Source organism: Bufo bufo, chromosome 2, assembly GCF_905171765.1.
Source record: "Bufo bufo chromosome 2, aBufBuf1.1, whole genome shotgun sequence".
Lineage (NCBI taxonomy): Eukaryota > Metazoa > Chordata > Amphibia > Anura > Bufonidae > Bufo > Bufo bufo.
The window spans coordinates 558,965,105-558,980,489 of NC_053390.1; the positions used below are offsets into that span (position 1 = coordinate 558,965,105).

At 43.3% G+C, this 15,385-nt stretch overlaps 1 protein-coding gene across 1 annotated transcript in view; it reads left to right on the top strand.

Moving 5' to 3' along the window:
• The window catches only part of MMRN1 (multimerin 1), a 189,878-nt gene extending 179,667 nt beyond the window's left edge, over positions 1-10,211 (top strand). Inside the window, exon 8 of the mRNA XM_040418156.1 lies at positions 9,480-10,211. Coding sequence (XP_040274090.1) covers positions 9,480-9,901 — 422 coding nt within the window. The 3' untranslated portion in view covers positions 9,902-10,211. The remainder of the gene's footprint in view (positions 1-9,479) is intronic.
• The last annotated feature ends 5,174 nt before the right edge of the window (positions 10,212-15,385 follow it).

The window sequence follows — 15,385 nt, forward strand, 5'->3', positions numbered from 1 at the left end:
TTGTATGTCAAAGATAATAGGAGTCCAAGACGCATCCAGCCATCCTCTTAATGCTGTTTCCAAACCATTTTGATGGGGTTTCCATCAATTTCTAACCTTTTTTTGTGAACCAGACACCCTCTTCTCTTCTGAGCAGGGGGTTCCTGGGGTTATCCCATTGACTTTCAATATGCTTGGTAAAGCACTTGAGCATACCGATGTGTTCGGCCACAGCACACGAGCACTTTGGTGCTCGATCAACACTAATGGAAATCCATATCGAAATGTAGTCCAGCATATGTATCATAATAATATATATAATCTTAGAAAAAAGATCACTGAAGTGGGCAGTCACCACTAAAAATCACAGGAAAGATTTGAAATGGCTCCCTAACAAAGGCTAAGGCCCCTTGCAGACGAGCGTGTCCGGATGCATTGCGGATGCGTTCAGTGAATACTGCACGATTTAGCAAACAAAGCCATACAGTTTTGTTTGTGATCACGTTCAGTTGTTCCGTTTTTATCACGCGGTTGCTATGCGATTTACCGCGTTTTGCACACGCGTGATAAAAAACGGAATGTTTACAAACAACATCGCTTGGCAACCATCCGTGAAATTTTCACACAACCCCATTCACTTCTATGGTGCGTGAAAATCGCAGAATATAGAACATGCTGCGATTTTCACGCAATGCAAAAGTGATGCGTGAAATCCACCACTCATGTACACAGACCCATTTAAGTGGGTTCTTATCACGCATTGCACCTGCATGGAATTCTCGCTCGTGTGAAAGGGGCCTAAAAAGTCATCAATTAATACATATACAGTGGGATGTGAAAGTTTGGGCAACCTTGTTAATCGTCATGATTTTCCTGTATAAATCGTTGGTTGTTACGATAAAAAATTTCAGTTAAATATATCATATAGTGGACACACACAGTGATATTTGAGAAGTGAAATGAAGTTTATTGGATTTACAGAAAGTGTGCTATAATTGTTTAAATATAATTAGGCAGGTGCATAAATTTGGGCACTGTTGTCATTTTATTGATTCCAAAACCTTTAGAACTAATTATTGGAACTCAAATTGGCTTGGTAAGCACAGTGACCCCTGACCTACATACACAGGTGAATCCAATTATGAGAAAGAGTATTTAAGGGGGTCAATTGTAAGTTTCCCTCCTCTTTTAATTTTCTCTGAAGAGTAGCAACATGGGGGTCTCAAAACAACTCTCAAATGACCTGAAGACAAAGATTGTTCACCATCATGGTTTAGGGGAAGGATACAGAAAGCTGTCTCAGAGATTTCAGCTGTCTGTTTCCACAGTTAGGAACATATTGAGGAAATGGAAGACCACAGGCTCAGTTCAAGTTAAGGCTCAAAGTGGCAGACCAAGAAAAATCTCGGATAGACAGAAGCGACGAATGGTGAGAACAGTCAGAGTCAACCCACAGACCAGCACCAAAGACCCACAACATCATCTTGCTGCAGATGGAGTCACTGTGCATCATTCAACCATTCGGCGCACTTTACACAAGGAGATGCTGTATGCGAGAGTGATGCAGAGGAAGCCTTTTCTCCGCCCACAGCACAAAAAGTGCTGCTTGAGGTGGGCTAAAGCACATTTGAACAAGCCAGCTTAATTTTGGAATAAGGTGCTGTAGACTGATGAAACTAAAATTGAGTTATTTGGCCATAACAAGGGGCGTTATGCATGGAGGAAAAAGAACACAGCATTCCAAGAAAAACACCTGCTACCTACAGTAAAATATGGTGGTGGTTCCATCATGCTGTGGGGCTGTGTGGCCAGTGCAGGGACTGGGAATCTTTTCAAAGTTGAGGGACGCATGGATTCCACTCAGTATCAGCAGATTCTGGAGACCAATGTCCAGGAATCAGTGATAAAGCTGAAGCTGCGCCGGGGCTGGATCTTTCAACAAGACAACGACCCTAAACACTGCCCAAAATCCACTAATGCATTTATGCAGAGGAACAAGTACAACGTTCTGGAATGGCCATCTCAGTCCCCAGACCTGAATATAATTGAAAATCTGTGGTGTGACTTAAAGAGAGCTGTCCATGCTCGGAAGCCATCAAACCTGAATGAACTAAAGATGTTTTGTAAAGAGGAATGGTCCAAAATACCTTCAACCAGAATCCAGACTCTCATTGGAACCTACAGGAAGCGTTTAGAGGCTGTCATTTCTGCAATAGGAGGATCTACTAAATATTGATTTCATTTCTTTTTTGTGGTGCCCAAATTTATGCACCTGCCTAATTTTGTTTAAACAATTATAGCACACTTTCTGTAAATCCAATAAACTTCATTTCACTTCTCAAATATCACTGTGTGTGTCTCTTATATGATATATTTAACTGATATTTTTTTATCGTAACAACCAACGATTTATACAGGAAAATCATGACGATTAACAAGGTTGCCCAAACTTTCGCATCCCACTGTATAAGGCACAACTGGTACTACACATAGATAAAGCATACAGACCAGGAGTTTGGGTGGGGCAGAACAACCTCGACGTACGTTTCGCAGTGCTTCCTCACACCCCCAGGCTTTTCTATAGGTTTTAGCACAAAGTGGATTAGGATGCAAATACTGGGCGTTACATTGGTTGCTGTGCGCTGCTGCTGCCCCACTTCCCTCACCCGGAATTATGTACCCGCTTCCTTCTGCCTTCTTCTAGGCGGATCTGGCTGCCAGACCTGCTCTTTCTCTCCAAGCAGGCTGCGGCCTGCAAGTACCCTCCTCTTCTACCTTTTGCTGCCTGACTTGACCTATGCCTGACTCCATATTGACCGTCACTGCCTGCCCTGACCATGGTCTGTTTACTGCTAAGCAGATACTCTGATTGCCCTGAGTTCAGCCCTTCCCTTACTAGAATTTTGTCTGATCCCACAGGTACCCTGCATCGGTATCTCTGACCTCCATGGGCCAGCTGTTAACCACACAAAGACTTTAGGAGGTAGTGGCCTGGTGGTTCCTCTGCAGCAAAATCCTGATAGTTGTATAGGAGTTAAAGGGTGATTGAGAGATTGAGCCCAAAGTAAAATCTGTTGGTTAACAACACATTGGTTCCACACCCACTGTCGTAACACTGAGTTTCCATGTCATCATTGTCAGTGACACCCTGATCATAGGTCTGACACCATTAAGGCCAATCCAATTTAACATTTTTCAACTTTAGCTATTTGATCAAAACAGAACCACCTAGAAAATTACTTTCCCTCACGATGAAGAAAAAATAAATCATTTCCAACCACCCAAGTCCAGGTAGATAAATTCCTTGAATTAACCCTTTAAGGTCATAGTCTAATTTGGGCCTAATGTAATTTCCATTTTTTAAATTCTACTCTTTTCATTTTTCTTGTTTTCACATTTTATTTTTTTCATTTTTTAATAGCACTATCACAAAGTAATAGCACAAAGAGGCATTGCCGCTGCCTGATCTCTATACACAGTGATGGAGAAGGCACGAATGGTAAAAAAATAAAAATAAATGTTTGCCTTCTCTATGGGAAGCCGGCAGCTGCACGGTTAGCAAGAATGTTCGGAAACATCCTTGCAGAGGTAAATGCAGACCACCTGGACCTATATAGTCAATGGGTGGTCCGCAAGTGGTTAAGCTTTGCGACTCAGTTTTCCATTATTTAAGTATGTCTTTCGCTAAATTCAAACATGCAGCTTTTGTTGCAGTTCTTGAATTCAAACACAGACAAATACATATTTTATACCCTCCTTCTTTATGGACCTGCTTCTGGCTATGGTTAAAAAAAACTGCCTCAAAACCTCTAACTTCCCATTAACAGTAATGGTATTTCAGGCATAAATGCATGTAACCAGTGTCATGCCCCACTCTGACGATGTGCGGAGGTCGGCCAGGATTGCAGCACGAGTTTAGTGTTGTTTTGGAGTCGTGCTGGATCCGCCCCTCATCAGGTGCACTGGGTGGAGTCATTAGTTTAAATAGCTCCTCTGCCCAGTGCCCTGAGCGGATTATATTCATCATTGTGATCTTGGAAGCTAGGAAGGAAGGTTGGCTGTCTGCTCCAGCTCAGGAAGATAAGTGTTGTTTCTAGTTGGTTGTTTTGTGTCATCTATCTCATCCAGGTTCTGTGCGAGCAGGCTGCTCCTATTTCCCACTTCACCATCTCAGGGAATTCAGGGTTTTGTCAGCCTAGGCACGGGGACATCTCAGATCTACCTTCAAGATCTGTAGATGGGCTGAGCAGTGCAGAGAAAGAGGTCAGGGATTAGCTAGGAGGTGACCCTTCCCCTGTCTCTCGCCCAGAGCCTGGTTGGTTCGTTATCTGTTATACTGAGTGCACGCCCGCCGTGACATTATAATCCGCCATACTGTGACTGCCATCACTCAGCGCTTTTGTGATGGCGTCAATTGATGCACTGGTTGACCGCATGCAGGGTTTATCCCTAGAGGTTGCGGATCTGCGTAGTACGGTCACACAGTGTCAGAGATTTCTGGCATCAGGTACAGGTCAAATTGGTGGGGAGCCTAAAGTTGCTCTTCCCGACAGATTTACAGGGAGTACGGATGATTTTTTCTGCTTTAAAGAGTCATGCAAATTGTACTTCCGACTGCGTCCATTTTCGTCAGGTAATGAGGATCAGAGGGTTGGTATCATCATGTCTCTGCTTAAAGGGAACGCTCAATCCTGGGCTTTTTCTCTGCCGCCCGGTTCTCTGGCTCTCCGGTCAGTGGAGGAATTTTTCCAAGCCCTGGGATTGATTTACGATGACCCAGATCGGGTCTCGATGGCAGAATCGAAATTGCGTAACTTACTGCAGGGTGAACATACTGCAGAGGGTTACTGTACAGAGTTTAGGAGGTGGGCTACTGAGTCGGGGTGGAACGACCCCGCGTTACGTAGTCAGTTTTGTCAGGGGTTATCTGAAAGGTTGAAGGATGCCCTGGCTTTTCATGAGTATCCGGATACTTTATGCATTGTCTTTGGCTATACGGTTGGATAGACGTATCCGAGAGAGGGGTAAGGGTCCCTCCGTGCAGGGGATCCCTCCTGCGTGTGGTTTTGTTTCTTCTTCTGCCCAGGGTGATATTGCTTATAACTCTGGAGTAGCGGAGGAACCCATGCAATTGGGTCAGATTTCTTGCCATTCTGATAGTAGAGACTTTAGGTAATTGCACAAACTATGTTACGTTTGTGGAAAGAGGGGTCATTTTATTTTTTCTTGTCCTCATGTTAAATCACAGGTGGAAGAGAAAAAGAAAAAAGAAAAAAAAAAACTCCCTCACACTTGGTAGTATGAATGGTGTGGTGGAGCAGACAGGTATGCAAGCTCCCTGCAGTTCCCGTTTTCTCCTTTCAGCTATGGTGGCGCTAGAGTCAAAAAATGTGTTTGTTGATGTATTCCTTGATTGTGGTGCTGGGGTAAACCTAATTGACTTTCTTTTTCTTCAAGGCCTGGGACTAAGTACTTGCACGTTAGAGAACGAGATTCGTGTTTTTGCAATTGATTCTTCCCCTCTTTCTCAAAGGAGTCTCACTCACATTGTTCATGGTATTCATTTAAGGGTGGGTGATTCACATGCTGAAATTATTTCTTGTTTTGTCATGAAGGATTTGCCAGCTCCTATAGTTTTGGGGTTGCCATGGTTGACTAGACATAACCCAATTATAGACTGGCAAGCGAGACAAATCATTGGTTGGAGCGAGTTTTGTTCGGATAATTGTCTTGTCACATCTATTTCTGAAGTGTCCATTACGGCTTTACCTCCGTATCTCTCGGATTTTGCGGATGTCTTTTCGGAGGGTGGGGCTCAGGAATTGCCCCCTCATCGGGACTATGATTGTCCAGTTAATCTCATTCCTGGCGCTAAGTTGCCAAAGTCTCGGCTTTACAACCTCTCTCAACCCGAAAGAGAGGTCATGCAAAAGTATGTAGCCGAGAGTTTGGCAAAGGGTCATATTAGACCATCTAAGTCTCCAGTGGCAGTAGGTTTGTTCTTTGTGAAGAAAAAAGATGGATCACTGAGACCGTGTTTGGATTTCCGGGAGTTGAACCGTATTACAGTCCGGGATCCATATCCCCTGCCCTTGATCTCTGATCTTTTTGATCAGATTGTTGGAGCCAAGGTGTTCTCCAAGTTGGATTTGCGAAGAGCCTACAATCTGATCAGGATCAAGGAGGGGGATGAGTGGAAAACGGCCTTCAATACGCACGAGGGTTATTTTGAGAACCTGGTGATGCCTTTTGGGTTGACGAACGCGCCAGCAGTATTTCAGCGATTCGTCAATAACATTTTTCATCACTTGGTGGGGAGGTTCGTAGTAGTTTACCTGGATGACATTTTAATTTATTCTCCTGATCTGAAGACCCATCAGGATCATGTGAGACAGGTTTTGGCGATCCTTCGGGAGAATAAGTTGTATGCCAAATTGGAGAAATGTTTGTTTGCGGTGCAAGAGCTTCCGTTCTTGGGATACATGCTTTCTGATTCCGGTTTTCGTATGGATCCCGAAAAGGTCCGGGCGGTTCTGGAGTGGGACCGACCAGAGAATCAGAAAGCTTTGATGCGGTTCTTAGGGTTTACAAATTATTATAGGAAATTTATTTCGAATTATTCTACCCTAGTAAAACCTCTTACTGATATGACCAAGAAGGGGGCCGATGTCTCTGTCTGGTCGGATGAGGCGTTGCAGGCCTTTTCGGCTGTTAAGGAGCGTTTTGCGTCCGCTCCCATTCTGGTGCAGCCGGATGTGTCTCAACCATTCGTAGTGGAGGTTGATGCATCAGAGGTGGGGGTTGGGGCAGTGCTGTCACAGGATTCATCTCCTGGCAAGTGGGTCCCGTGTGCCTTCTTCTCCAAGAAGCTCTCGGTTGCCGAAAGGAATTATGATGTTGGAGATAGAGAGTTGTTGGCTATCAAGTTGGCCTTTGAGGAATGGCGCCACTGGTTGGAGGGGGCGTCTCACCCCGTTACGGTGTATACTGACCATAAGAATTTGGCTTACCTGCAATCTGTCAAGCGTCTAAACCCTAGGCAGGCCAGATGGTCACTGTTTTTTACCAGGTTCAATTTCGTGGTTACCTTTCGCCCAGGGGTCAAGAACGTCAAGGCAGATGCCTTATCTCGCAGCTTTCCTGGGGGAGGTGATTCAGAAGATCCGGCGCCAATTTTGGCGGATGGGGTGGTGGTCTCCGCTCTGTACCCTGAATTGGAGATGGAGGTGTTGGGAGCCCAGGAGGGGGCTCCTGGTTCTTGTCCCCCAGGGAGGTTGTTTGTTCCTGAGGGCCTACGATACAAGGTGTTCAAGGAACATCACGATACTGTTCTCGCTGGACATCCTGGTGGTAAGTCCACCTGTGATCTGGTGTCCCGGAGGTTCTGGTGGCCAGGGTTGCATAAGAGTATTGAGAATTACGTGAAAGCTTGTGAAACCTGCGCTCGGTCAAAGGTTGTTCATACTCGACCGCCTGGTTCACTTCTTCCATTGTCTATTCCATCTCGTCCTTGGACGCATTTGTCTATGGACTTTATTACGGATCTGCCGAGTTCCTCCGGGAGAACAGTGATTTTGGTGGTGGTTGACCGTTTCAGTAAGATGGCTCACTTTATACCACTAACTAGTCTGCCTAACGCTAAGACTCTTGCACAGATTTTTGTGGATAATATTGTGAAATTGCATGGTATTCCCTCGGACGTGGTCTCTGATAGGGGCACACAGTTTGTCTCCAGGTTTTGGAGGGCGTTCTGCTCTCGGCTTGGCATTCAACTTTCATTCTCTTCGGCTTTTCATCCGCAGTCGAATGGTCAGACGGAGCGTACTAATCAAAACCTGGAGACCTACTTGAGGTGCTTTGTGGCTGAGAATCAGGAGGACTGGTCCTCATTCTTGTCTTTAGCAGAATTTGCGTTGAATAACCGTAGACAGGAGTCCACGGGTAAGTCGCCATTTTTTGGCGCATACGGTTTCCATCCCCAGTTTGGTACCTTCTCTGGGTCTGGTTCCTCTGGGATGCCAGAGGAGGAGAGATTCTCTTCTGCCTTATCCTCTATCTGGCGGAGGATTCAAGGGAATTTGGAGAGGATGGGTGAGAGGTATAAACGAATGGCTGACAAGAGACGTATGACTGGTCCGGACCTGTGTGTGGGTGATCTGGTGTGGTTGTCCACTAAAAATATCAAATTGAGAGTCCCATCTTGGAAACTGGGTCCAAGATTTATTGGTCCGTATAAAATTTCTGCGGTGATCAATCCTGTGGCGTTTCGGCTGGATCTTCCGCAGACTTGGAGGATCCATGATGTGTTCCACAGGTCTTTACTAAAAAAATATGTGAGACCGGTGGAACCATCGCCATTGCCTCCTCCTCCTGTTCTAGTCGAGGGAAACTTGGAGTTTGAGAACTCCAGGATTCTCGACTCGAGAGTTCTTCGGGGTTCCCTTCAGTACCTGGTGCACTGGAGGGGATACGGTCCTGAGGAGAGGAAGTGGGTTCCAGCGTCGGATGTCAACGCCAGCCGACTGGTGAGGGCTTTTCATAGGTCTCATCCGGATAAGGTTGGTCCAGTGTGTCCGGAGGTCACCCGTAGAAGGGGGGGTACTGTCATGCCCCACTCTGACGATGTGCGGAGGTCGGCCAGGATTGCAGCACGAGTTTAGTGTTGTTTTGGAGTCGTGCTGGATCCACCCCTCATCAGGTGCACTGGGTGGAGTCATTAGTTTAAATAGCTCCTCTGCCCAGTGCCCTGAGCGGATTATATTCATCATTGTGATCTTGGAAGCTAGGAAGGAAGGTTGGCTGTCTGCTCCAGCTCAGGAAGATAAGTGTTGTTTCTAGTTGGTTGTTTTGTGTCATCTATCTCATCCAGGTTCTGTGCGAGCAGGCTGCTCCTATTTCCCACTTCACCATCTCAGGGAATTCAGGGTTTTGTCAGCCTAGGCACGGGGACATCTCAGATCTACCTTCAAGATCTGTAGATGGGCTGAGCAGTGCAGAGAAAGAGGTCAGGGATTAGCTAGGAGGTGACCCTTCCCCTGTCTCTCGCCCAGAGCCTGGTTGGTTCGTTATCTGTTATACTGAGTGCACGCCCGCCGTGACAACCAGCTTTTCACCCAGGTGAAAATCATTCTCTTCTTATGTTCTGTTAGATGTTTTTGCTAAACCCAAATATCTGAGTCTCAGTTTCTTCTTCAAATGAGATCTTTTTCCATTAGCAGCATATTTTCCAGCATAAGGGATAGACAGTAGACATGGGGATCAGATTCTAACAGTAACCTGCCTCATCGCTACATTCATTTTTCCGATGGGTTCTGAACAAAATGAGATCTGAAAACTTGGTTGCTGTGGACAATACCTCTACTTATTTCTTGACTAGTTATGATAAGGTTAGCATATATTATCATGCATCACTTTCATTGCAAAAATTCATATTCTGATCTGATTTATTTGAATCAAAAGAAAGAACGTCTCAATAACAGAATGTCTCTATGTTTCCACAGATTTCTCAAAAGGATCGTACCGTTATGCACCAATGGTGGCTTTTTCTGCTTCTCACACGTATGGGATGACATCTCCTGGACCAATTCGATTCAACAATTTATATGTAAATTATGGCTCCTCTTATGTACCCAACACTGGAAAATTTCTTGTGCCATACCTTGGAGTATATGTCTTCAAGTTTACCATTGAATCATACAGTCATCGCGTTTCTGGCTATTTAGTAGTTGATGGAATTGACAAGTTTGCTTTTCAGTCTGAAAATATTAACAGTAGCATGTACAGTGATAGGATGGTGACCGGAGATGCTTTGTTAGAACTGAACTATGGTCAGGAAGTATGGCTCAGGTTGACATCAGGCTCCATTCCAGCACAGTACCCACCTGTTACAACATTTAGTGGATACCTGTTGTACCGCACATAATGCTGATTATGGTATATATATATTTTTTTGTTTTTCATATAAATATTAAGACCAGAATGCATCCAGATATGAACTCCATGGCACAAAAATATGTACAGGATTTCCTAGTGTTTAAACTGAATCTCCAAAGCAGTAGGTTTGCTACAGTAGGTGAATAAAAAATAAAAATGTCACTTCAGCTATTTCTAAGTTTTTAAAGTTTTTAAATTTTAGAATTACCATATGTATGAAATCCACCATGTTATTGTTCTTAGGAAGGCTGTGTTCACACTTGTGTTGTGAAGCTCTATCACCAGTTCTCTGAAACATTCTGGCATGTTTGACTGCCATATTAGATCAAGGGCAAATTTTTCCAGTGGGAAGGGGTCAAGGAGCATATCAAAGAACAGTGTCGTACTGGGGTGCCTAAAGCCCACCAGTAGAATGTAATTTGGGGGCCCACCGTATGGATACATTCAAATATTACATGCTCACACAGCAGCAAGATGCTACCAGATGATTAAATATGGGGGTCCCTGCAGAAACTTTCAGAAGGTAGGTCCTGGGGAGAAGAGGATACTGGCAGCTTTCCTAATAAACTGGGGAGTTTCTTTAATAATCTATAAATTTTTTTATATGAACATTAGGCTGGTTGAGGTGCTGTACATTGAATATATGTATGTAGTGCAGTAAATCTAGTGTGTTATGTGCCACTTGTGCAGGGGGTGGGAGACTAGGGGCCCACCTTGCTCAGGGGCCCACTGGGGGATTCACCTGTACCCCTGTGGGACAGTCCGAGCCTGTCAAAGACATAGTCTAAAAGATAGGCCCCCTCACCCATTACTTTCTGGGGTATTCAGATATTTCATGTTCCCTTTAATTTTGTATTATTTCTGTTGATACTGGGACTTTTGACTCACCCTGTTACATAGTCAGTGACTGGTTTAGTGACAAAAGGCAAGCTTGAATCCTCTGTATATCACACACAGTAGAACACTGAAGACTGAGTCTATTTAGCAACGGTCCATTAGAGATTTGCTAAGGATACACCCTGTTTTCTAGTACAAAGAAACATCTTTCCCTAATAAAGTATATTACAAAAATGTTGACCGTCCCTCTCCTTACAAAATATTAAAATATACTGAAATGACCGTTATACTTTAATAGGTTTTTTGCAGTTTTGGCATTAGGGGAGAATACATTTTACAATGTGAGTAGGGCTCGTTTTAGGGATTAGAAAATTGGACATAGGACAGGAGCCCTAATATATAATGTAATGAGTGTGAAGGGTAGTATATAACGCAAAACATAATATTGGTGAAAATATTAAATGTTGGACCAGATTATGTGAACTGGTCCTAAAATGCAAATATGTATCTATATGTATGACAATATGCATTCATATTTACAAATAATATTTTTCCATCTATGCATGTCATGTATACTAAAATGCTATAAAATTGTTATGCATGTACAACATTAAGATTTTCTAAAAGAACTGAAATAAATAATTTATACAACATCAATTTTCAAGAACAAATAATAAGACTGTCATTTCAAAGAAAATGGAAACCCGATGTTATGTGATTATTATATCACTGCTGTTTGTTAGTGATCTGAGATAGACCTATGTTTCTACACAGCAGCCAGTTTCAGCAGAGGTGTGATCCGACCAAGGTACTGAGATACTGTGACCCAGGGCATGAAGACTGCTGTAGTAGATTGCGGTAACCTTTCTACGAAGGAAGTAGCATCTCTATGTTCATGAAGACTAGGGTAAGCCTTTCTATGGCTTTATCCCAGTCTCCATACTAAAAAAAAAAAATCTGTGAGACACCAACCTCAGAGGGTGGGTTCCCAACCATCTTTTTGTGCTTTTAAGGCCTCAAGAGAACGACCATATCCATTTTGCGGTCAACAAACTGCAGATGCGCCTCATCACAATGCGGACCCATTGACTTTAGAAGGTCTGTGGTCCGCAAGTTGCAGCAAAGTATAAGACATGTCCTATCTTTGGTGGAGCGGCCACACGGATGCAGTAGAACACAGAAGCGCTTTTATGTGCTTCTGCATCCGTGCGGACTCTCCGTAAAAGATAGTACATGTCCTATACTTTGCCGTAACATGCGAACCACAGACCTATTGAAGTCAATGAGTCTGCACCTTGACCCGCCAATCACTTACGCTGGTGTGAATGCCCCCGAATCAGAAAACTTTAATTCACACAATGTTCAGGTTAGAGGTGTGAGGTCACTTGCAGGTTCCCAGCTGAAGCATCTGAACCATTTTCTGGAAAATCCAGCCAATACAGAGTGTAAATGCTATATATTGAATTCTCTACAGCCCTCCATTCCCACATGGATAGTAAGTAGTAGTAAACCTCTGATTAAAAAGTTACCATATATGCTGAAGAAGCATTATAATGTAATTATTAAAATATAAATATGAAAGTTTAAGTGCACATCTGAGCATTTACAGTTATTTTCACATGTATTTTACAATATCTTACGAGTTCAACCTAGCAAAATATTTACAGAAATACTTTGTTATCATATATGTTAACTTTTTAGTAAATATATACATTCTCACTATTCCACTTTACATGGATTTACCACAAAATTAAACATCTGTGATTGTTGATTTATTATATACAGGAGAGATTTTTAGATAGTCATTCATTTTACAGCCAGCAGGTGGTGCTATTAACAGCTCTAATAACAAGGATACTAAAAATCATCACTTCAGACAAAGACTGGGCAAATAAATGGGAGGGGTATGCTGTACTGTATGTGAATTGATTTGAAATTACTCTCATTATTCAACAGAGCCCAAATGCCAAAACATGTGACATTCTCCTCTTTGTTTTTTATTCTTATCTTTTTATTAGAGTGTTTTGGTCAAACAAAAAAAGCATGAAAAGAATAATTTGACATTTTGTTGCCCATCTCCCCCAGGACATTTTAAAAAATATGTTTGAAATAATTTACGTCTCAAATATATGGGTCTTAAGTTTCTCCTCTTTATTGTCTAGCACTTCTTTCTCTTTCTTCATTTTTTTTTTTTGGTTTCACATGATTTTATGTGAAATATTAATATTAAGAAATGTTCCGTTCTGCATGAAAAATCCTTTGAACAATCAAAAGGTCAAGAATAGGACATTCTTGAGCTGAAATATTAAACTATTTAGGTCACTGTTCTGCCTGATTTTTAATACATATATAACTGTGTTGAAAAGGGGGGAGGGGGTCCCACACAGTGACACTCATTTACTAACAGCTTCCATCACTTTTTAAATTGATTTCTGACCTGTTGTTCTTTTTAGTTTGCACCACATTTTTCATCGGGGCGTGTGCCCGAAAGAGGCACTTACTGTACAAGGTGGAAATAGTAGCACACAGCTTGTACAATGCGATACTATTAATACCATTTATATACCAAGTGTGCAGCTCTGTGACATACTGTATACTGTACTTATTGGGACTGTTTCAAAACATATTCCCTTTGAGGGAATTCTTTGAGGGAATTGGACAATCTCTACTAGATGGGTTCCTGACCACAAAGCAAAGATCATCCTGCTGGGACCTCTAGTGACTATTGGCAAAACCTGGCACTAAGTATTTACTTTTTTTTCAGCCCCACCGCCCCACCACAGTACAGGGAAGGTCTTCTAGAGCAAGAAAAGTGTTATGGAATTGCTCTCCAATCTGGCCAAGAGATGAGGATTCTGAACGTAGGAACCTACCTGCCCACACATTGGCACCAGTGGTATGCTAAAGGGAGGGGAAGGAGGCGGTCCACCAGCTGCAATTAGTGCTTCCATCAATACAGTGGGAAGCACTCATTGCTAGAGTGCCAGGGAGCAGACAGTCCTTTCACTTACTGACCGCTCAGAACCCCGCGTTCCTTCCCACCTCCAGGCTGGCACACTAAATGCTGAAACAGGGAGCCATCTGTTCCCTGCTTTACTATTCAGTCCTGCAGGCACAGAAAGTTCTGCCGGACTGTGTAGGAGGAGCTCGGGAATCTGCTTGTGCACTCCTCCCACACAGTGCTGCAGTACGATCTGTGCCTACAGGGGAGTGCTGGAAGGGATCTGATCATCCAGAACGGGACAAGGTGAGTAGTTACTGTTTTTTTTTAATTAACACTGAGGAGGCACAATGTGAGCACTACTCCTGTGAAGGAGGCACAGAGAGGGCATATCTACTGTGAGGGGGAACACAATGAGGGCTTAACTACTCTGAAAAGGGAACAGAGAAGACATAACTACTGTAAGGGGGGAAACACTGAGGGCATAACTACTGGGGGGGCTAAATGAAGACATAACTACTGTGAAGAGGAACAGAGAGGGCATCACTACAGTGATGGGGCACAATGAGGGCATAATTGATGCGAAGGGGGCACAATGAAGGGATAATTGCTGTGTGAGGGGGCACAATATGGGCATAAATACTGTGAGGAGGCACAGTGGGGGCATAACTACTGTGAGGGGGCACAGTGTGGGCATAACTACTGTAAAGGGGTGCATTGATAGCATAACTACTGTGAAGGGGTATGTTGTGGGCATACAATACTGTGAGTGGGTGCAGTGAGGGCATTACTACTATGAGGGGGGCACAATGGGGGCATAACTAATGTGAGGGGGCACAATGTGTACAGTATATAACTACTGTGAAGGGGTGCATTGATGGCATAACTACTGTGACGGGGCACAATGTTTTCAACGGTGGGGTGGCGTGCCAGAGAAAGGACCTGCCTCAGGTGAAAACACCTTATGCACACCCTGATTGGCACAGAATATTGTAATAGAGTATATGGAGATGGGTTTTGTAAGTTGACATACTTCTGGCTACATTGATACAAATTAGGGGAATTGATGTTCCATATACAGAGGTGTAATTTGAATCTCCTGGGCACTACCGCAAAATACCCTTATCATATGTCAATTGTAATTCTGGCATCTTCCTATGTAGCAGAGGAACATTTAGGTTTCCTCTGGCACCAGGACCACACTGTATCTGCTATCTCTGCACCTTGTATAGCTATGCCCCAGTCTGTACTGAACTGGTTAATATACTTCTTCATAGTAACTGTACAGCTAAAGACTACCTCACTGTATCTTTGTATGAGATAAAATTATAGAAAGACAGCAATAACTCGCGGTTCTTTTTCATTGCACTGACCTTTTCCCATCTCATGGGAGTATGTGGCAGATCAGAGCTGTCATTCTCTTCTCTTTCTGCAATATTATTTTTGTGTCGCAACATGACTTCTTCCCTTCATACTCAACTGTTCAGCGTTCTTTACATTGTGGAAAACCAACAACTTCAACTGTATTTTCACATGACATAATCTGTATCAGAGACTTATTGAGGCCCAGCTTCAAAGACAAAAATGTATTTTTTTTAATCTTAGCAGAAAAATTACTACATATTATGTCAAAATGAAGGGTATTATTTTCAAACAAATCTATTGTGGTGTACATTGGAAGTAGTACAACTAACA